This window comes from Tetrao urogallus (genome assembly GCF_951394365.1).
Source record: "Tetrao urogallus genome assembly, chromosome: 25".
Lineage (NCBI taxonomy): Eukaryota > Metazoa > Chordata > Aves > Galliformes > Phasianidae > Tetrao > Tetrao urogallus.
In genome coordinates this window covers 1,403,809-1,424,776 of record NC_136838.1, presented here as the reverse complement: position 1 = coordinate 1,424,776, position 20,968 = coordinate 1,403,809, and the positions used below count along the sequence as shown (strand labels likewise).

At 60.4% G+C, this 20,968-nt stretch overlaps 4 protein-coding genes across 4 annotated transcripts; 1 reads left to right on the top strand and 3 right to left on the bottom strand.

Moving 5' to 3' along the window:
• Nucleotides 1–1,826: 1,826 nt before the first annotated feature.
• Nucleotides 1,827–4,567, bottom strand: CD320 (CD320 molecule; the record flags this gene model as incomplete). The annotated part of the gene is made up of 4 exons (XM_079546937.1): nucleotides 1,827–1,972; nucleotides 2,848–2,925; nucleotides 4,097–4,273; nucleotides 4,492–4,567. The coding sequence occupies 4 exons, from the start codon at nucleotides 4,565–4,567 to the stop codon at nucleotides 1,827–1,829; spliced, it is 477 nt and encodes a 158-aa protein (XP_079403063.1).
• A 1,896-nt stretch (nucleotides 4,568–6,463) lies between these two features.
• On the bottom strand, nucleotides 6,464–7,426 carry NDUFA7 (NADH:ubiquinone oxidoreductase subunit A7; the record flags this gene model as incomplete). Its single annotated transcript, XM_079546680.1, has 4 exons — nucleotides 6,464–6,644; nucleotides 6,968–7,117; nucleotides 7,217–7,266; nucleotides 7,376–7,426. The coding sequence occupies 4 exons, from the start codon at nucleotides 7,424–7,426 to the stop codon at nucleotides 6,548–6,550; spliced, it is 348 nt and encodes a 115-aa protein (XP_079402806.1). The 3' UTR covers nucleotides 6,464–6,547.
• Nucleotides 7,427–7,705: 279 nt separating this feature from the next.
• RPS28 (ribosomal protein S28) lies at nucleotides 7,706–8,202 on the top strand. The gene is made up of 3 exons (XM_079546913.1): nucleotides 7,706–7,750; nucleotides 7,828–7,875; nucleotides 7,941–8,202. Exons 1-3 carry the CDS (start codon nucleotides 7,712–7,714, stop codon nucleotides 8,061–8,063), a joined length of 210 nt encoding a protein of 69 aa, XP_079403039.1. The 5' UTR covers nucleotides 7,706–7,711; the 3' UTR covers nucleotides 8,064–8,202.
• A 2,590-nt stretch (nucleotides 8,203–10,792) lies between these two features.
• KANK3 (KN motif and ankyrin repeat domains 3) lies at nucleotides 10,793–19,339 on the bottom strand (the record flags this gene model as incomplete). Its single annotated transcript, XM_079546946.1, is given in 12 exon segments — nucleotides 10,793–10,849; nucleotides 11,139–11,237; nucleotides 11,327–11,527; nucleotides 11,768–11,910; nucleotides 12,008–12,227; nucleotides 12,438–12,525; nucleotides 12,954–13,184; nucleotides 13,291–13,390; nucleotides 13,458–15,272; nucleotides 18,808–18,932; nucleotides 18,934–19,232; nucleotides 19,235–19,339. Coding segments are annotated over 12 exon segments (3,483 nt in total).
• Nucleotides 19,340–20,968: the final 1,629 nt, after the last annotated feature.

Here is a 20,968-nt window from a genome sequence, read left to right as displayed (position 1 = left end):
TGGGTTGCAAAGGAGCACAACGCTCATCAGTTCCAACCCCTGCTGTGTGCAGGTCGCCAACCAGCAGCCCAGGCTGCCCAGAGCCACATCCAGCCTGGCCTCCAATGCCTGCAGGGATGGGGCATCCACAGCCTCCTTGGGCAACCTGTGCCAGTGCCTCACCACCCTGTGTGAAAAACTTCCTCCTAACATCCACCCTAAACCTCCCCTTTGCTCCAGCTCAGACCCGGCTCCTGCTGTCCCCATCTGCCCACAGAGACAAAAGAAATGCAAAAAAACAGGCAAATTCAGAAGTCATTCCAGCTTCCCATTCTTTATTCTCCCATATCCTTCCCCAACAGCCACCTCTGCTTGTCCCCATGGGAACAGGGGCAAGGTCACGCACACAACCTCTTGGTGCAACAAATACTGATGCTGCAACGTGCCCAGCTGCTCTGTGGGTGACAGCTGCACACTTACATGCTACAACAAGAGCAGAATGCCCTGCTCTGGGACCGACGGGCAGCTTTGCTCAGCCCAGCAGCACAGAGCAGCTCTGTGTCTTCTGTGCACTCACTGAGCCCTTGGCAAGGAGCACACGGAACAGAGATCAGCACTGAATTAGAGGCACAGGTCAGTGATCTCTTGTCCTGTTTTCAGCTGGGACAGGGCGGCTTTCTCAGCGTCTGGTCTGGTGCTGTGCTTTGGGGAACAAAGGACATAAAGAACACTGCTAACACTCCGTGCTCCAGCTGGGCACCAGCCAGCAGGTGCTGAGCAACTCATCGTGCAGCATTTGTTTTGTAAATATATATAAATTAATTACTTTTTTTTCTTTTTTTTTTTTTTCCTTTTCCTGCTGGGAAGGAGGGGCTGCGTGGTGCTGAGCTGCTGTTGGGTGACACAACACAACTCCAACACTGTCAGTTACACAAAGAGCACAGCACAGAGCCATGCAGAAACAACCACAAAGCAGAGCTCACAGAGCAGAGCTCTCACAGCATTTGACCCAAGGAACTCGTTATTTCAAGCTGAAAGCAGGACACCAAACACTCAAAACCTCTGGTAAAAGGAGGCTCAGGGAGCGTACAGCTGATGTGTGTGGGTTCAGTGAGCTCTGCTGAGAGGGGTGGCAGAGCAGCACCTGGCACTGCACCTTCATGGAGAATTAAACCTACAGGTTGAAGGCCACGGTGATGAGAAGCAGCATTAATAATCCTTGCAGGCAAAAAGAGGGAATTTCTGTGATCTGCAGGAGGGGTGATTTCACAGCACTGGGGAAGGTCCTGTCCTATTTCGAGTCCCATAGTGCTACCATCTAAGACTCATTTCCAATGGGAGATCCGAGTACAACAGCAAATCAGATTCACGTCCAAATTCAGCCAGCTTCCATGGTGAGCAGCAGGGAGAGCAGGTCAGTCCCATCTTACCACCTCACAGAGAAAGATCCCTGTTACAGGAAACAAGACCATGGTTGTTGGCAGCCCTTTTGCCGTGAAATCCAGTTTTATTCAGTTTGTAAGTTTGGGAAATCAACCCACAGCAGGAAATCTGCCCTAGCATGAGTGCTGAGAGCCCTCAGCAGCACAGGAAGGACATAAGAGCGCCAAAAGAAGGCAGCACCTTCTCACAGGAGGTCATGCAGGGATCCTGCAGCCAAACAAGAGCTCTCATGTCTGATAGAGAGGAAGCAAGAGCTCTGCTGCTTCAGGGCAAACTGAGACAATGGGTGTGTGGCTGAGCAGCAGCTCAGAGAGCTGGGAAAAGCTACCCAAGGGAAAGCTCTAGTGCTAGAAACACAGGGCAGGAAGCAGTGCTCCCTCACGTGGGGGCAAAGAACTTACCTGTCAGGAGAACAAGTCTGCCTGGCTCTTGTCAGGCACCAACTGCTCCCTGGAGGCATTTTCGAGACTGAAGATGTCAGACCTGCTTTTTGCTTTGGACTTCCCCCATGCAGCGATACCACCCACAGCTACCAGGCAGCTCAGGAGCACTAAAGAGAAGAGTGCATAAGCAGAGAACCACTCACTGTGCCTGGATATCTGCACCAGGCACTGCTGCTCGATAGCATTAATGAGAGACCAGCAGCCTGAAGAATAATGGACAAAGAGCACGGCAGTGTTAGTGCCAGACTGCATGGAGCGGGGCGCCTTAGGGGAGGATCTCTGAGGTTTTGACACTCCCTCAGGATAATTAAGGTGAAACCCTGCCAAACAAATGTTGATTTGTATTACACTATAATACCAAGCACAAAATGCAGATATATATTTCATAGAATCATGGAATGGCCTGGGTTGAAAAGGACCACAGTGCTCATCCAGTTCCAAGCCCTTGCTGTGTGCAGGGTCACCAACCACCAGACCAGGCTGCCCAGAGCCACATCCAGCCTGGCCTTGAATGCCTGCAGGGATGAAGATATTTATGTATCCGTACATTACTGGTGATTAGGTGTGATGATATGCATTGTGTTACATCCTAATTTAGCTTGAAAAGTGAGAGAAGAAGAGAGAAAAGAGATAAGGAGAGAGAAAAAGAGATTGGATTGGAGGGGGGAAAGAAAATCCACATCATCACCCTCAGCTCCAGTATAGTTTCCAACCCAACAATATTTGTGTGGTGGGTGCACGCCAGTGAGTCACAGTCCTTACCCTTATTGCCAAAAGGTGCATTTCACATACATAGGAGTGGATTACAAGTGAGGGGGGAATAGGTGGGACTTTGCATTTGTGCATATGCAGAAGGGAGCATCAGCTCCTTCCTCCAGCTGAGACAGAGGACACAGAGACCCAGTCTCTTACCATACCAGTCACGTAGGCACCTCTTGCAATGGGGAAACCTGCCCACATTTGTGCTCTGAGTCTCACATACCTGCAACGATCACCATCCACATGCGGCCGTGATTCCTGGATGGCAGAGCACGCCCGGGTGCAGGGACAGATGAAGCCTCTGAGATGGAAAAAAGCAAAAAGTCCAGCAGGCTCCCAGCACCGTGCACAGCAGCCTCCAGCCCAAACCCAAACAGGTGCCCAGCTCACTCAGGAGTGCCAGCAGGACTGTATCAGCTGAAGCAAAGCCTTATGCTCTGTTACTATCATTAGCCCACGCCAGCAGCTGGGAGCCGGGAAACTTTCCTCACCTCTCTTAGACTGGGAGAACTGTTAGGGTAGGAGGAGAAAAAGCCAATGAGCAAACCAAGCAAGCAGGAAAGCTTGATTAAAAGTGGCTCCTGAAGCAAGACGGCTGCACCCATTCTGCCCATAGGGCCAGGGAGCACAAAGCCCAAGGACAAGTTCTTTCCTATGAGAGTGGTGAGGTGCTGAACAGCTGCCCAGAGAGGCTGTGATGCCCCGTCCATCCCTGGAGGTGTTCAAGGCTGGGTTGGATGGGGCCCTGGGCAGCCTGGGCTGCTGTGAAATGGGGAGGTTGGTGGCCCTGCGTGTGGCGGGGGTTGGAGATTCACGGCCCTTGGGGTCCCTTCCAACTCAGGCCATTCTGTGATGACCAAGGGCAGCCAGCACAGCAGGCAGGGAAGCAGACCCTTCAAAGCTCTTCCTGAGGAAGCCCTGCGGCGCCTGAATGCTGCACAGGAGGTGGGGCTGCTCAGCATTTCCTCTGCTCAGCTGGGCGAGCTCAGCCCAGGGCGAGGTGTGATGGATGAGGCTGCTTCAAAAGGGCTGAAAACACGGAGGGAAGGCTCTGCCAGTCAGCCACAGCTCTTATCTTTATAACAACACTGCAAAGCCGTTCCACTGCACTCTGGGCTTTATGGCAGCTGTGGGGCATTGCTGGGAGGAGATACCGAACTGCAGGAACTGCTGGAGGTGCCCCAGCCACGGCAGCTCCTTGCAGCAGGTGCACAGCAAAGCATCCCGGAGGTATTTGGGGATCCCCTGAGAAGCAGAGCGCCCCACCGCTCCGGGCAGTTCGTGCCGGGGCTCCGCATCTCTCAGCACGACGTTCTGCTCCCCGTTCATACGGAACTCCCCCCAGGCTGCATCGTGAAGCCGGTGCCCCGCCACACCGCCCCGTCTGACTCCGCACCGCAAGCATTGAGCAGAGGGGCTCCCTGCCCATCCCGGAGACCAAGGCCAGCCCCCCCAGAAAGGCCCGGCCGTACCCGTATCGCCGGCGGTGGGCACCGCGGTGCTCCCGATCGCTCCGCAGTCCAGTTCGTCCCGTTCATCATCGCAGTCGGGATGACCGTCGCAGAGCCACTCCAGGGGGTAGCAGTCGGTTTGGGGGTCGCGCAGAACCGAACAGTGGAACATCGCGGGGGGGCATCGAACCAGGGAACCTGCGGGGCGGGGCGAGCGGAGAGGAACCCCGTCATTGGGGGAACCCCGTCACTGGGGGAACCCCGCCGCCCGTTCCCGGGGTGCTCGTGAGCCGCGCGCAGCGCCAGCCAATGAAAGCGAGAGAGCCGCGGACGGCGTCGGCCAATGAGAGAGAAGGGCGTGCGCAGGGATCCAATGGAGAGAGAGGACGGCGGGAGACGCGGCCGCCCGCACTCACCGTTGCCGGACGCAGAGGAGGGCAGCGGGCGGAGCGCGCGCAGCAGCACGACCAGCACCGCCAGCAGCCGCGCCATGCCGACCCCCGGCCCACCGCCGCGCGTCTATAAAGCGGGCCGCGGGAGGGCAGGGCGCATGCGCGACGCCCCGCCCCTCGGCCAATAGACGGCCTCGAGCTGGCCCGCGACCTTCAGGAGGCCCCGCCTCCTCCGCGAGGCCCCGCCCCCTCGGCTGACCTCGCGGCCCCGCGGGCTGCACGCGCCGCGTCGTGTGCGCGAGCTCGGCTGCGCCCGCCGGTGCGGGGTGCGGATCTGCGGCACCTCGCGAGGTTCTGCCGGGCGGCATCCCGTCCCTCAGGCGCGTCTCACTGCCAGCGTCATCGATGGAGATACTAAGCAGCGTTTGCCCCGCTGCTCGTAGAACGGCCTGGGTTGAAAAGGACCGCGGTGATCATCTCATTTCGACTTCAGGGTCGCCAAACAGATCAAAGCCCAGCCCCCCAAAAAACAAAAAATCAACGCCCTCAAATAACTGTGAACTAGTTTTCAAAGGGATGACACGGTCGTTGTATCGGTGAGGCTGCAGTAACTCAGCAGTCCCACTGTGATGCGATGCTGGCCAAGGTTTTGAGTCAATGTCTTTTCCCCTGAGAACGTGGCATCTTTGAGGCTGCTATCCTGAGTTAAAGTGAGCACCAGGAGGCATTCATTGGTATTGAAGGTGCCCCCCAGCACAGGGAGGACGTGGAGCACTTGGAATGGGTCCAGAGGGTCTCTAAGGTGATCAGAGGGCTGGAGCAGCTCTCCTATGAGGAAAGGTTGAGGGAACTGGACTTGTTTGGCTTGGAGAAGAGAAGGTTCCATGGAGCCCTCATTGTGGCCTTCCAGTACTTGAATGGAGCGTATAAACAGGAGGGGGAACGGCTGTTTGTGAGGGTGGATGGTGATAGGATAAGGGGAATGGTTTTAAACTGAGACAGGACAGGTTTAGTGTGGATGTTAGGAGGAAGTTTTTCACCCAGAGGTTGGTGAAGCACTGGCACAGGTTGCCCAAGGAGGCTGTGAATGCCCCATCCCTGCAGGCATTCAAGGCCAGGCTGGATGTGGCTCTGGGCAGCCTGGGCTGCTGGTTGGCGACTTGCACACAGCAGGGGGTTGGAACTGATGATCTTTGTGGTCCTTTGCAACCCAGGCTGTTCTGTCATTCTATGTTATGGGGCTGGGGGTGGACAGCTGCCCAGATGGATAACAGATTTGACAAATTGGGGAAGCAGAGTAGGCAAATGAGCTCATACTCTTACAGAGATATGCCAGCAAAACTATAATACTCATCGCCAACAGACATCACTCACCACTGGAACTCACTGGAAGAGCACAGGGCTGGGTGCTGGGCTGTGGGACCTGCAGCTGGCAGGGTGAGCCTGGAGGGGCCTCTATCCCAACTGACTGCTCTGCTCTTAACAGTTGTCCTGGGAAGTGTTGGTAAGGGCTGGATTCCTCCCAGCCATGCCAAATGTCTCAAGGTGCTTGGTGTGCTACGAGCCAGAGCAAAATCTATACCAACCATTCAAGTCACAGCTTTATGGGTGTGAAGGCACAATGAACTGATGGATGCTAAGCCCATCAGACAGGACTCTGAGGCTACTGAGAGCTAAGCAGTGCCACAGTTAATGGATATCTCTTACCAGAACATAAGAGTGCCAGGTGTGTTGTTCAGCTCTGTCCATTAGGGATATCCCAGCTGTGTTTCTGGGTCTCCTCTTGCAGGAGTTTACATCACAAGCAGCTCATAAACATGCCAAGCCCAAGCTTGTACATCATCCTATTATCCTCTTGAAATAACTTCACATCCAAAACAGCACTGAAGAATAATTTCAGTAACTCCAACAGAACAGACAAAAGGGGAGAACAATCACAACTTTAAATATATTTATTAGTTGTGCGTGCAAATATGTTCTGTATAACATCTCCATAGCTAAATCCACTGCAGGCTTACCATTAAAGTGCTGCTTTTTAATGAACCAAGACCTGTACATCCAGATTTATCACACTTATTTCTCACAAGTAGGGCTGGTCTTTTGAGATTTCCCACTTCTTAAGCACCGGCCCCGGCGTCACTGGCTTTTTGTCAGTTGCTGTCACTGCAGAGCTTGAGCTGGGGTAGAAAAAGAGAAGATGCTGTACTAGAGAAAAGCACAGACAATCAGTTCAGCATTCTTTTAAGCTATGAAAGCTGCCAGCACTGCTTGTTATCACAGAATCATAGAACAGCCTGGATTGAAACAGACGTCAAAGATCCAGCTTCAACCCCCCTGCTATATGCAGGGTCGCCAGCCACCAAACCAGGCTGCTCAGAGCCACATCCAGCCTGGCCTTGAATACCTGCAGGGATGGGGCATCCACAGCTGTAAGAAGAGCAACATTTTGGTGCAAACCACGAGGCTCACACCAGCTCTGGGCAGAGGGGCTCCCACCTACCTGCTGCCCTCAGCCCCCGCTGCGAGGGTTTTCAGCCCCGAGGCGACCACGATGGGCGGGCCCGCCTCCCGGCGCCCATCCCGGGTGCAGTAATAGTTGTTAGCGAGTTTGTGGCTGGGGCCCACCGGGAGCCGGGGCGGCGGCTGCGTCCTGCAAAGGTGTGAAAGCTCCAGCACAAGGGCTGCTGCCAGAAGGCCTCAGCGCCGCCGGGTTAAAAGGGAGCAGCGCCGCCCCCCCATACAGCGGTACCTCTTGGAGATCTCCGTGTAGCGCAGCGCCAGCTTGGCCTGGAGGTCCCGCTGCAAGGCAAGGCGAGAGAACCTCAGGCGGAGGCCACCACAGCGCGGCCGCCGAAGCTCGCCAGCAGCAAGCAGGACGCGCGGTACCGCGGGACGGAGCCGCCCTTACCCCCGCCAGGAAGTTACGGAGCCGCTGGATGAGCCGGGTGGCTGTCGCCATCTTGGCTGTTGTGAAGGGCAGCGAGGGGCGGGGCGGGAGGGCGCGGTGCATGTTGGATCTCGCGAGACTTGGGGAGACATAAAGCGGGGGGGGAGGAGGGTGTTTATGCTGAACGTCGCGAGATTTGGATGTGCGCAAGGTGAGGCTGTGCAGCGGGAACGCACGAGGTTTGCTAAGTCTCGTGAGATTTACTGAGTCGCGCGCGATTTACTGGATCTCGCGAGCTTTGTCGCTATATAAAGCAGCGCAGGGAGGCCCCTCCCTCTTCCTGCCGCCAGAGCCGCCATGGACACGAGCCGCGTGCAGCCCATCAAGCTGGCCAGGGTGGGGGCGAGGGGCCGCGAGGGGCTCCGGGGGGCGGGGCGATGTCCCGGTTCTGACGCGCCGCTCTGTGTCCGCAGGTCACCAAGGTGCTGGGCCGGACCGGCTCCCAGGGGCAGTGCACGCAGGTGAGCGGGCCGCTGGGCCGGGCCGCGGGACCGCTGGGCCGCGATGACGCTTTGCTTCGCCTCAGGTACGCGTGGAGTTCATGGACGACACGAGCCGCTCCATCATCCGCAACGTGAAGGGACCGGTGCGAGAGGGAGACGTCCTCACCCTGCTCGAGTCGGAACGCGAGGCACGGCGGCTGCGCTGAGCTCTGCGGGCCGCCCCAGCTGCACGGCTGGGCCCGCACTGCGCTGCTGATGGGCGCTGCGTGCGTTTGGAGCGGCCTGCAGCGAGATGGAGAGCAGCGCGGCGTTGGTGGTTGCGCAATAAAAGTTTTTTTTCCAGTAGTTTTTTGCCCGCTTATTGACTATTTTAGCTTTATAGGTGCCTTTGTGTGTGGGTCAGCCTTTGGTTTGGGGCTCAGTAGGGGGACCAAAGCCTGCTCTTGGAACTGTGCTTGTACATGATGCCTTCATCCTGATGTTGTTCTGTTCCTGTATTTTTGGTTAACTTGTTACTTGCAACAAAGCTAACTTTATTTTGGTTACAGCAACCTCGTTTCTGACTGTTCTGCTAGCTCTGTATGTAACCAGCAGTGAGGTACTGCTATGCTTGCAGTTCCTCTATAGAGTTCTAATTTGGGAGGCAACTTACCAGCCTGCAAAGTAACTGCCTGCTGCCTCAGCCTTTCTGTCCTCAGTAAGCAATTCCATCAGTGCTGCTATAAATACAGCTCCTTGCTGTCTTTCCTGGCAGTCACCCACAGAGAGCAAGTGTTACCTTTCCTCTTTGAGGTGTCAGTAAATCAACATCAGTGCCTGCAGCTTTCGCTTCTGCCACAAGATCAGCCAGAAGAGTTTATTTTAGGCCACTAAATAAAGGTAGAGGTAGGACAAAATATGAAGAGTCGGTCTGAAAACTGTCACAGTTCAGGTGGGAATCTTTGTCTTCCTTCAATGCCCTGAACCTCATTAAAGCACTTCAGGGACCGGGAAGAAAGCTTGAGCTTCCAAAAGCTGAGGAGAGCATTTGCAGAACTGAATGTTCCAATCACTGAGCTTAGGATTGTCAGGTATGTGCATGTGCTGTTGCTTTATCTGATTCTTGTTTCCTCTTTGATGTCCCTTTAACTTCAGATCATAGAGTGAGCCTGCCTTTCCTTGGTTCTTGTGGCACAGCAGAGCTCTCCAGGCCTGGCTCAGTGCAAGGAGAGGCCTGCTGTGGAGTTCTCTTATCTGGCTGCTTTTCATTCCCAGCATAGCATTGGCCGTGACCAAAGAATGTGGTGTGCTGAGGACAGGCAACAGAACAGAGCTGCCTGCTGTGCTGCTGAGTGGCACAAGGCATCAGCTGTGAGCAGTGACCAGGTGGGCATGCATTTGTAGTGAGTGGGGTGGCTTGGAGCAGCTGTAGCCCTCCCCACTTGTCTCTGTGTGGTCACTGCACACTCCTGCCCTGCAAGGATCTTCGCAGCCTGGTTCTGCTCTGTAGCAATACAGCTGTACAGCGTTAGCAGCAGGGAGCGAAGGGCTGCACCTGGTCTCGGTGTTACATTTGCTTCTGTGAAGTGAGACAAACCAGAAGCCATCAGCTCACAAGACCTGAATCCAGGCTTCGGGTTTTCTGCTCTGAAATAAAAAGCACCACGGATGGATTTAGGCAGTTCAATAAACCTGTGGGGTTGGAGTGCAGAGGGCCAGAGCTGTAACCAGACAAAGAGGCAGGAGAGTGTCGATGGTGGCTGTAATATTTCAAAATAAGTTTAAATTTTATTTGTCTTAAAAATAAACACCAGTATAAAAATGTCAGTAAACAGATGTGTGAAACAAAAGCGGTGAGTATGGAGTACATACAGAGCGGTGTACTGGAGAGTGGCTGCAAGCATCGTGTAGTAACTTCAGTGCAAAGCCGAAACAAGGCGAGAACAGCGCTGTGCTGCCCGGAGCAGCTCTCCTGGGAGCATTTCCCAGCCGGTGAGCTGGCTCAGAGCCGGCCTTGTGTGCCTCAGTGGGGGAAGAGGAGCCAAGGGGCAGCGGTGGGGGCTGCAGCATCGCTTACCTTAGAGCCGGGCCTGCTTCGCATGCAAAAGCCTTCTTGTTCTGTTTGCTGCCAGTCCTCGTCCTCACCTTGTCTGTTCCCACCCTGCCTGGCGCGCGCACACTTACACAGACACACTTTCCTACGTCCGTGTCCATCTCTGCAGGCCCTAGGCTCTCTCTGAGCTCTTCTTGCTGCTCTATTTCTGGAGCTAGCAGCCCCGCTCCTCCCCTCGGGGAGGGCAAGCAGGCTTGTGAAGGCAGCGACGGCCCCCGGATGGTTGGTGGCTGTGGGACTTTCAAAATGGGAAATGCTTGTGGGCTGACTCTCATCTCTGTGGCTCCTGGCGCAGGCTGGGCAGTCTCAGTCCCTAAATGCAGCTGTGGCTCTCATCTCTTCTGTCAGCTCGGCTGCAACCCTGAGCACCCAGAAGTTTTGGCTCCCATTGAGCAAATCAAATCATGGAGTGATTTGATGTTCAACTTTTTATATATATATATATATATATTGCTTAGTGTGTGTATATATATATATAATTTTTTCTTTTGTGTGCATGTGTTAGAGAAGAGCCAGGTTTCTGTTGGGAAAGGAAATGCCAGGAAAGACGAGCGCATATTTCAGTCTGGAAATGCTCCTGTGGCCGCGAGGCAGCTGCTCTGTGTCCCCTCTCCCACTGCTGCTGCTGCCTGCCCTCCCACAGCCCCGCAGAGCTCCTGCAGCTGCAGCGGGACACTTCCTGCACTGAGGCCCAGGACAGTGCCTGCTCTGTCGAGCGGAGATGGAAAACATCCGCAGCCTCAGGGAGCGATTCAGCACGCGAAGGAGCAGCAGGAAGGGGGACAAGTGACAGCCTGGCTCTGATGGCGGCCCGCTGGCACGCAGCCGGATCCAAAGGTCACTCTAATTTGGTTTCTTTGGGCTCACAGGGCTCTTGGTGCCCGCTGTTGACGTCCCCTGCTGCGAAGAAGGAGTAGAGTCAATGAATGGCACCACAGACCCTTCCTGTGGCTCCTGGTTGGGGCCGGCCAGGCTGATCCCCTGCCACCAAGGCTGTGCTGAGCATCTGCCACCCATGGGACGCTGCTGTTGCCTCCACAGCACCTTCCTTGGGTACCTTCAGCTGCTCTCACTTGAGCCACAGCCCCCTTTCCCTCCCGCTGTGTCAGCTGCCCGCTGGGCAGCCCTACTGGCGGTGTGGTGCCACCTCCGTGTCCCTTACAAGGGCTGAGGGGGCTGCAGCACTCACCTGAGGCTGTGCCTTTGTCCCGTTGAGGTGGGCATACAGGAGCACTGCAATGTTGCTGTGCCCTGCCTCCAGCGCGATGGTGACAGCGTTGTTACCATCCTAAGGACGACAGGAGAGCAGTTGGGAGAGGTTTGGGTCTGGGTCTGGGGGTGGGTGCGTGTGCTCAGGCCCTGGCAGAGAAGCCTTACACTGTCCACGATGGAAACGTCGCAGGTGGGCTGAGCCAGCAGCAGCTTCACAGTCTCCACGCGGCCGTGCTCGCAGGCACACATGAGTGCAGTCGAGCCTTCCTCATCCTGCAGGTTCACGTCGGCCCCACAGGCCAGCAGGGCTTCCACCATCTCTTGCCGCCCGTGGCTGACGGCCAACATCAGTGCTGTCTGGCCGGCCTGTGACACGAGGAACACTGCCAGGATGGTTCGACCCCAGCTGGGCCACCTGCTCATCCCGCAGCTGTCCCCAGTGCCCACGTGGGCTCTGAGCACCTCCTTGCCTGATGCTGGGTGGAAGGAGCTTCCTGATATGATGCCCTCCCCAAATACCGGCCCCTCAGGGTGAACTCAAGTGAGCACGGAGCCAGGAGCTGCTTGCAGGGGGTCAGGACGTAGTGGCCCCCAGCTTACACCAACCTGGCTGGCCTTGGCGTTGACGTTGCCCATGCTGAAGAGCCTCCTGACCACATTCATGTCGTCTTCCTGCTCCACGGCCGCCAGAGCTGCCAGCATGAGGGCTGTGTAACCAGCTTTGTTCTGGTGGTCCACATTGCAGACCCCTGTGGGAAAGGGCAGAGGAGGGGTTTGGGGGCGCTGCTCCCAGGGCATCCCAGCAGCGGGATGTTTATGGGGCTGTGCAGACTCGGGGGCACCCACCTGTGTCCAGCAGCAGCTTCACAATGTGGAAGTTGGAGTGGGAGACGCTGTAGTGCAGGGCTGTGTTGCCATTCCCATCGGCCAGGTTGACCACGTGGGCCAGGAGGGCCGGTGAGAGCTCAGCAAAGGCCAGGAGGTGGTTGGCAACCGTGTCGGGGATGGATGACTTCTGGCTGGACAGACGGAACCACTCCTGCAGGACCAGGCTGCTGCTGGCGAGCTGCAGGCAGTGAGTGGGGCTGAGCCCCTGCACGGGACAGAGGCAGGACCCCTCATCCCAGCCCCATGGAGGGACAGCCCAGAGTCTACGTGGGATTTGGGGATATCAGGGCCGTGCTTTGGGAAGAAAAGTGCTGCTGCGAGCATTGCTGCCCATCTCAGGGGAGGGCTGGCCTGGTGGTACCCACCCCACCCGCAGCACCCAACTCACCGCCTCCTTGCTCTTGGTGGCTGTGGGGTGGCCCAGGTGAGTCTTAACAATGAGGCAGGCCTCCCGCATCCTGGGGCTCAGCTCGAACCTGGGGGCACAAGGTGGTTATGGCCCCAAGGGCACGGAGCCCTCGCCTCCCAGCCCTGAGGTTTCACTCCTCTCCCCGATTCCTTGCACCCCCCCCAGGGAACATCCCCATCGCTGGAGCCCTCCCCCCAGTTCTGTGGCCATGCCCCTGGGGGGGGTCCAGCCTGCCAAACACAGCCTTATACGGACATGCTCAGACACTGATCTGCCCATTTTTAGGCTGAATTTTTTCCTTTGTTAAAAAATGCCTTTTTTTTTTTTTTTTTTCCATCACTCCTGTAGAAAAGACACAGCTGCAGCCTTGTTCTCAGGGTTTCCTTAGCAGACCAGTGACGCTGGAACTACTTTTCCTGCCCGATGCTTTCTGCAGGACATGAGTATGTTTTTCCCATCAGCAGGACCGCAGCACGGTGCAGGCGCAGCACTTACTTCTCCTTCACCTCGGGGGACTCTGGGGGGGCCGTGCTGGCCCCCTCACCCTCCTGCTGCCTGCTCAGCTCGCTTTGTCCGTCTCCATCCTCAGCATCCTCTTCTTCCTCCTCCGAGGTGTCGGTGCCCCCCGGCTCCTCACTGTCAGAGCTGTCAGCTGAAGCCTTCTCGGAGGAGCTGTCTCCTTCCTCTTCTTCCTCCTCCTCCTCCTCACTGGATGTGCTCTCGTACCTGCACAGAGAGGGGCTCAATGGCTGCACCCACCTGGTCCCCCCCATTGCCCCGTGGCTGGGGGAAGGGGCAGCCCCCCGGGACCACAGGGACCCTGAGCACGTACTCCCCGTTCAGCACGCCCACAAACTGCAGGCTCTTCTTGCTGCCCTCAGCCTCGCTCCGAGGAGGTCCGTCCCGCTTCTTCATGATAGATTTCAGGGCTCCTGCAGCACAGAGATGGGATCAGGGCCCGGTGAGTCGGGGGGCACCCCGAGCCCCCACCCAACTCACTGGCTGCAGGGCTGGGTGCCGCTCTGCCGTCCCGTGCCGGCTCCTGGCCGCCGTCCTCCACCTCCGCTGAGAGGACTGTGGGATGTGAGGCAGCCCCTATGGCTCCCAGCACTGCTGCACGCTGCGGGGTGGGGGCACTGGGGCTGCCTGGGGGGGGCTGCTGGCATCCGGCGTCACACACGGCGGGCTCCGTCCGCTCACAGGGTGGGACGGCGGGGCCCACGCTGGTGGGACGTGGGTCGGCAGCGCCTGTATCGGCAGAGCCTGCGCTGGTGGGGCCCACGTGGTCAGGGCTGGGGTCAGCAGGGCCGGCACCGACAGGGTCTGCAGCGGGGGGGCTCACGTCGGCCTGGCTGCCTTTATCTTCACGGCCCACGGCCGCATCGGGCCCCACAGCCACGTCCCGCCCGTGGGGCCGGCAGCCCACCCCGACGCAGGCGGTCTGCGGGGCGCAGCCCACGGCCACGTCCGCCGTCTCCACGCTCTCTCCGGCCGCCCGGCTCTGCGTGGCCACCGCCGCCTCCACCACAGCCTCGGCCACCTGCGGCCTGGCCGTCACCTCCTTGTCCACACGGCCGCGCGGCTGCCGGGCGCACACCTCCATGCGCAGCTCCTCCAGCTCGCGCGTGGCCTCCTGCAGGTGCCCCTCCATCATGGCGATCACGTCCTTCTGGTGCCCCACCGTCTGCTGCAGCAGCTCCAGCTCCCTCTCTGCCTCCGGGGCCAGGCCCAGCGAGGACTCCAGCACCCACACGGCTGCGTCCCGGCGCTCCCTGCCATCCGGCACATCGCCGCCCTGCTGCTGTGATCGGTAGTAGAAGACGGCGTCGCTCATGGCCCGCTCTTCGCCCACCGCCACGGAGCGGCACTGCCTCTCTGCAGCCCTGGGCCTGGCCGCCACGCTCTTGCCCTGCACGCTGCGGCCGCCCCGCTCCGGCACGGCCAGCTTCTCCGTCAGCTTCCTCAGCTCTGCTATCTTGCTCGCTCGTCCCTTCGCCGGCTCCACGTCTCCCTCCGGCTCTGCGTGGGGCTGCTCCTCGCTCCCATCAGGATGATCCAACAACACCTTGCCGGGCTCCGCCACCAGCTTCTCCATCAGCTTCGCCTTCTCCTGCTGCAGCTCGCAGATCTGCATCTCCAGCAGCGGGATGGTTTTCACCTGCTCCTCCAGCTCCCTCAGCTGCCGCAGGGCCGCGGCCATCTGCTCCCTCACGTGCTGCAGTGGGGCCGTCCCGAGCCCCGCGGCCGGAGTGCTGCGCCCTGAGCTGCCGGGGCTCATCCGCACGGAGCCCGGCTGGCCCTCGGACCCTGCCGGCACCCATGGGTGCACCTGGCTCGGGGCGCCCGGCTGCGAGCGGCTCTGCTCCTGCTCCAGCCTCCTGCTCGTCTCCAGCAAGGTCTTCTCCACCTGCGGGTTTCGCGCCAGGCACTTGCGGGCAGGAGGTGGGAGCAGCCGCACCGCAGGCGGTGGGGACGTGGGGAGCGAGGTTTGCTTGCTGGGGGGCTCGGGGACCACCCGGCCGTGCGGGGACAGCAGCAGTGCACCCCTCCCATCCTCGCTGAATGTGGAGGCCAGGGACTCGGTGGAGGTCCAGGCGCTGGGGTGGCTGCTGGGGCTGCGCAGTGAGCCGGGCTGTGGCCGCGTCCCTTTCGCCCTGCGCGGCAGCGGCACCTTCTTGAGCGTTTGGCCACTTTCGATGTCATCAACATATTTCAGGAAATCCAGGTCCAAGAGGAAACCATAGGGGGTTTCCACCGAGTACGAGCTCTTCTCGCCATCGTCCTGGTCCCTGTACAAGAACGGGCCCCCGAGATCTGCAAGGCAAGCAGAGATGCTCAGGCAGTGGCCTGGTGGAGGCGGGAGGACATTTCTGCTGCGCTGTACAGGGATGCTGCTGGAGGTGACATGGTGGACGGCCACCCCGGCACCTGCGTGCCATCAGGTGCTGCAAAGCATCTGCCCTGCTTTGAACTCAGTGCTGGGATGAGGAAACCCATCGGGATGGCTCAGTTCAATCCTGCATCCAGTGGTGCCCCCCACCCCCAATTGCCACATGCAGCTCTGGTCCCTTTACCTGGCAGGTTCTGGTTCAGGTGTGCAGGCTGAGCCATCTTCTCCCCGCAGTGCTGCCGAGCAGGGGACCATCAACCTGAAACGACAGCAGGGCCCCATGCTGCAAAACGCTGCAAAACACTGCAATCCAGCCCCACACCGCTCCCCCAGCTGGGGTACCCCAACCCCAAAGCTGGGCCACATCCCTGCAGCCATGCCCCGACTCTGCCTGGCTCCTTCCTGGTGCCTGACAGCTGGAGCTGCTCCCAGGGATTGTTTGTACATTTAAGGAATGCTTTGCAGCCTGGGCCGACCGACCGCGCTGCCAGCTCTGAGGGTGCAAAAAGCCATGAGTCAAGAGTGGGGAGAAGGAGCAGGGCACCGAGCCTCCAGGCAGTGAGAAATCTGCCCAGGATCACACAAACTGATGCTTCCCAAAGCCACACGACCACCAGCAGCTTCCAGCACCCATCACTGCTTTGCACCATGTCTCCCACCCCGCCGGGGCTGCTCAGTGTTCCCAGGAGGAACCTGGCTGCTTTTCCTGATGAAAGCACAGGAGAAGGAGTGGTGGTGGGGGGGGGGGGTGAAATGGGAGCCTGGCTTTCCCAGGAGCCAGGCACGCGCAGGCTGGGTGGGAGCCAGCGGGATGCCCGCCCAACCACGAGCCTGGCACTCAGTGTAAGGAGCAATGAGAATTAGTGCTTCCCTTCCCTGCAGGAGAAAGGCACAGAAAGGGGCTGGGCCGTTCCTATGAACCCAACAAGAGGCGAAGGAAGGGAAATGGCAGCGTGGGCCGCGCTCCAGGGGTGAGCTCACAGCCCAAGGAGCTGCGCTGCTCAGCCCCAACCTGCCGCAGCATCTCTGCATGGGGCAGCGGGAACAGTGCTGCCAGGTGGGAAACAGCCGCACCACAGCGATCCCTGCGCTGGAACGGCCCATCTCAGCTTCCCCAACCCAAGGCAGGCAGCTCTCAACCCTCAGCGATGTCCCCGGAGCTCAGGGGCTGCCTGCATCCACCCTCACAGCTCTGGGGCTGCGCTCTGGGCACTTTGTTCCCCATACCCCATGGAAGCCACGCAGAGAGGAGCCCTAAGCCCCTAAATTGAAGCGCATCCCCTCCTCGCTGAGCCGGGGAAGTGCTCGGTTTCCTCCCTGCGGGTCATTAAGCAGCGCCGAGGCCAGGATAAACTTCCCCTGAGCACCGCTGTGAATCGAGCGGGAGGAAAAGGGAGAGCAACAGGAACGGCTGCACGGCCCCGGCGCTCCCTTCCGCCTCGCGACCGGGAATTGTCCTGCCTGGGGCCGCGCCAGGAACAGCTCTGGCCCCGCTCCAGCCCCGCTCCGGCCCCATAAGAGCCGGGCATCACGATGCTTCCTGCACGGCTCGGGCCACGGCGCCCTTTCTCAGCGCTGCTCCACGCTGCTGGCCATGCGTGCGCACCCACCTGCGCCAGAGGACAGGAGAGCATCAGCTCTGCTCTGAGGATGAGAAGCGGAGGCGGACAGAGGTGGCACACCGTAGTGAGAGGGTTAAGTCTCTGCCGTCACCTGCTGGGTTTGGCTGCACAAGGCCAGCCTTGTCCCCTCGCCCCAGCAGCCTCCAGCGCCGTGGCACGGCTTCAAAGAGCGGCCGCTCTCCGTGTCCCGGCAGGAGGAGCACGGCGGCTTTGTTGCTGCAGGTGGAGCACAGGGCTGGGCAATGCCGGCTGTGCCCACACCCCACCTTGCACCCCCTGCCCCCCGATGCTCTGCTCGAGGCACCGCTCCAGCAGGCAGGAGGACCCCGCGCCGACCCCGCTGATGCTGAAGCTTCTGGCACCGGCGTTTCCCCACGCAGGGGCAGAGCGGTGCCAGGCCCGGCCCGGCTGTGCCATCCATGGGGCTGCAACGGGGCAACGGCAGTCGTGGGTGGACACACTGACAGCACTCAACAACCTTCCTCGGAGCCAAACACTGAGGTCATGAGGAATGTGAGAAGAACAGAGTCCAGAGCAGCCCTGGCCACTGCAGCTTGATTTATCTCAGCAGGCACGTTTCCCTCGAAGCTGCGTGCAGCGATAAGCCCCAAAACCCAAAGTTAAAGGGAAAGCACTGAGCACAGACAGCTTCCTCCACAGCGGGAGGGCCGGAGCTGCCAGCACCCTGCTGTGATTCGGGATCCTTGCATGGAGCCATTGTGGTGACACGTCCGCACGTCCCCTGCGATGCCACAGCAGTGCAGCAGGATGCGTACGGCTGGGTGATGCTCAGCACCCCTCCCCCTGCCCCTAAGGAAGGGGACAACCAGCTCCACTCACACCCCGTGCCACCATGCTGTCCCCACCGCCCGCCTGGCCGCACTGCCAGCCCAGCACCCATAGTGCAGCCCAGCAGCACATCCCACCAACAGCTCCCAGCCCCTTTGGGGCTAGTGACAACAGCTGTGGGTTCCCTGAGGGCTGAGCCCTCTCCATCTGAGAGCATCTCCACTGCACGCCATGTGCCTACAGCAGCCCAGGGGTCCCACGGCCCCCCCAGATCCCCACCACCATGGGGTTCCTCAAAAAACTCCCAGCACCCCAGGGAGATCCACAGCTCCCCCAGTTCTCCAGGACCCCATTGCTATGGGGCTCCCCACAGCACCCCCAGGTCCCCATCACCACAGGGAGCCCTGCAGCACCCCCAGCTCTCTGTGTCTCCAGCACCACGGTGTGTCACATTTCTGGGGGTCTCCATCACCATGAGGTTCCCCACAGCACCCCCATGTCCCCATCACCATGACGTGTCACGTAGCACCCTACTTCTGTGGGTCTCCAATACCACGAGGCTTCCCACAGCACCCCCAGGTTCTCAGCACCCCAGGGAATGCACCGTGTCCCCAGCACCATGGGGTGCCCCACAACATCCCCAGGTCTCCATCACCATGAGGTGCCCCACAACACCCCACTTCTCTGGGTCCCCAGACCACGGGGAGCCCCCACAGCACCCCCAGATTCCCATCACCACGGGGTGCCCCGCATCACCCCACATCCGTGGGTCCCCACCACGCCGGGGAGCCGCGCAGCACCCCCATCCTAAGACCCCCCAGGACTTCCCTTTTCCCATGCAGAGCCGCAGAGCCCGGCCCGACCCGACGGAACGCAGCCCCCTCTCCGGCCCCGCTCCGCGTCCCGCCCGCCCGCGATGCCCGGGGCCGCCCCACCCCTCCGCGGTCCCGGCAGCTCCGACGCGGCCCCTCCGCGGGCCCCGAGCGGCGGCCCCGTCCCGCAGCCCTCACCGAGCTCCCCCCGCCCGCCGCTCCCGCATCCCCCTCACCTCGGGTCCGGGCCGGGCGCGGGGCTGCAGCCCAACGCGGGGCCGCTCGGGGCCCGGCGGCTGTAGGTCGGAGCCCGGCGGGGCGGGCCGGCAGCGGGGCCGGGCCGGGCCGGGGCGGGGCGGGGGGGGGGGGCGGGAGCCCTTTTCTTTTCCCTCCCAGCGCGATCCATCCCGAGCCCTCGGGTGTTTTTCCAGCGCTCTTCCGTAACGCGGCTCGCGGGAAGAGCGGCACTGTTGGAAAGGGCGTTTGTGCCAAAAATGGTGGATTTCGGAGCCGGGAGCTGCGGCTGAGCCGTGCGGGGCTCTGCGGTCCGCAGTCCCGACTTCGCGTTCCCGGGAGCGGCCGTCGGGGCGAGAAGTTCTGCAACCCGACGGGTTTTCGGTTCATAGGAAACATCGAACCACTTTTTTTTTTTTTTTTTTTTAAGTCAGAAGAGCGTCTCGTAGGGCTCCTTTCCCTGCGAGCCCACTTCTCTGCTCCCTGCCAGCCCCGCCTGTGCCCGTACACGCGGCCGTGCCTCAGTTTCCCCATCGCGACGGCAGCAGTGCTCCCAAATCCGCCGTGTCCCCACCGAGCGCTGCGTGCCGCTCTCTCCATCTCCGTGTCCCCCGCCGTGTCCCGCGCTTTGTGTCACCCCGTGTGCTCTCCCGTCCCCGGGCAGCCCCGCCAACCCCCCCGCAGATGCTCGCTCTGATCTCGCCGGCCGCAGGTGCCAACCGTCGGGTTCCGGCTCTTATCTCAGGCGACGCCTTTGGCAAGGCCGGGCGGCTTTTTTTGTGCCCGGCCTGTTGGGAGAACGCTTCGCAGTTCTGCCGTGCCGGGGTTTGCTTTGGCCGCAGTCCAGCGGTACCGGGGGGGATCGGCCCCTTCCTGCCGTTGCACGGCCATAAACGCGTCCCAAAGGTGCCGCAGGCAGAACTTCCCAGCGCCTCCGGCCATCCCTGCCCCTGTCCCTGCCCTGCAGTTTTCGGCCGGACCTGGGCGCGGTGATGGGGTGGGAGCAGAAGCCTGGAGCCCTTCCCAGGCTCGGGGAACGCCTTCCATCGCCGAGCAGCACCAGAAGCGAGAGGCCGTGTGCTCAGCGGTGGGACGGCAGCCCCATGGCAGCCCCAGCGGGTGACGCCAGCTCAGCTTTACCCACCATTTCCCGTCACCCCGCAGAGTGGGATTGGGGCGGGTTGATGTGCTCCAGGGCCACAACGCGGCCCCAGAACGCCTGCGGGCCCTCAGCAGCCTAAATGATCCCAGCCGGGTCCTCGGGACGAGGGAGCCAGCAAACATCTCTCCGTCCCTCCATCCGGAACCATTCCCGGCTGCCTCCCCCACCTCCGCCCTCGGGCTCTCAGCATCCGCCCCTCGTTTGACATTTCCAGCGGCGCTCTCCCAGAGCCTCCCCTGCCCTCCGCGGGGCCGCACAGCCCCTCCATTGACGGCGGCAGAAAAGCCGCATCTGTTCCCGGCGCACAATCGGATCATTGACGGCAGCGCTGCCGCGGGGCCGGCGATCCTTTCCGCACCGCTTCCCCTCCGTGGGCTGTTCCGCATCCCGCGTTAAGGGACCGCATCCCTCCTTCCGCGTGGGGCGGATGCGGGAAAGGAGCGGGTCGATCTCGGGCCGCCCCTCCCGGCCCCGCGGCCCCCGGGGGCGGCACCGAACCGAGCTCCGGGCGCGGCCGGGAGGGGGCGGCGGAGGGCCGGGGAGAGCGGAGACGGCGGGGGGAGCGGGGCGGAGGAGCGGGTGGGAGGGGGAGCGCGGGGGGGTGGTGATACAAGGGGGTGCATGGGGCGCTTGCATGGGGTGGGTGCGTGGGGTGGGAGCTGCAGGGGGGTGCATGGGGTGCTGAGGGTACGTGCATAGGGTGGGTGAATGGGGTGGGTGCTGCAGGGGGTGATGAACGGGCTACACTGGATGGGTGCATGGGGTGGGTGCTGTAGAGGGGTGCATGGGGTGCATGCATGGGGTGAGTCCTGCAGAGGGGTGATACACTGGGGTGTGTGGAGTGCATGCAAGGGGCACGTGCATGGGGTGGGTGCTGCAGAGGAGTGCATGGGGTGCTGAGGGTACATGCATAGGGTGGGTGAATGGGGTGGGTGCTGCAGGGGGTGCATGAGGTGCTTGTGTGGGGTACCGAGAGTGCTTGTGTGGGGTGCACGCATAGG

Bases quoted from the DNA above. Each gene is read 5' to 3' on its own strand.
- RPS28 (XM_079546913.1), top strand. From the start codon at position 7,712: ATGGACACGAGCCGCGTGCAGCCCATCAAGCTGGCCAGG. The intron at 7,751-7,827 runs GTGGGGGCGAGG...CTGTGTCCGCAG, and splicing joins AGCCCATCAAGCTGGCCAGG to GTCACCAAGGTGCTGGGCCG. The intron at 7,876-7,940 runs GTGAGCGGGCCG...GCTTCGCCTCAG, and splicing joins CCCAGGGGCAGTGCACGCAG to GTACGCGTGGAGTTCATGGA.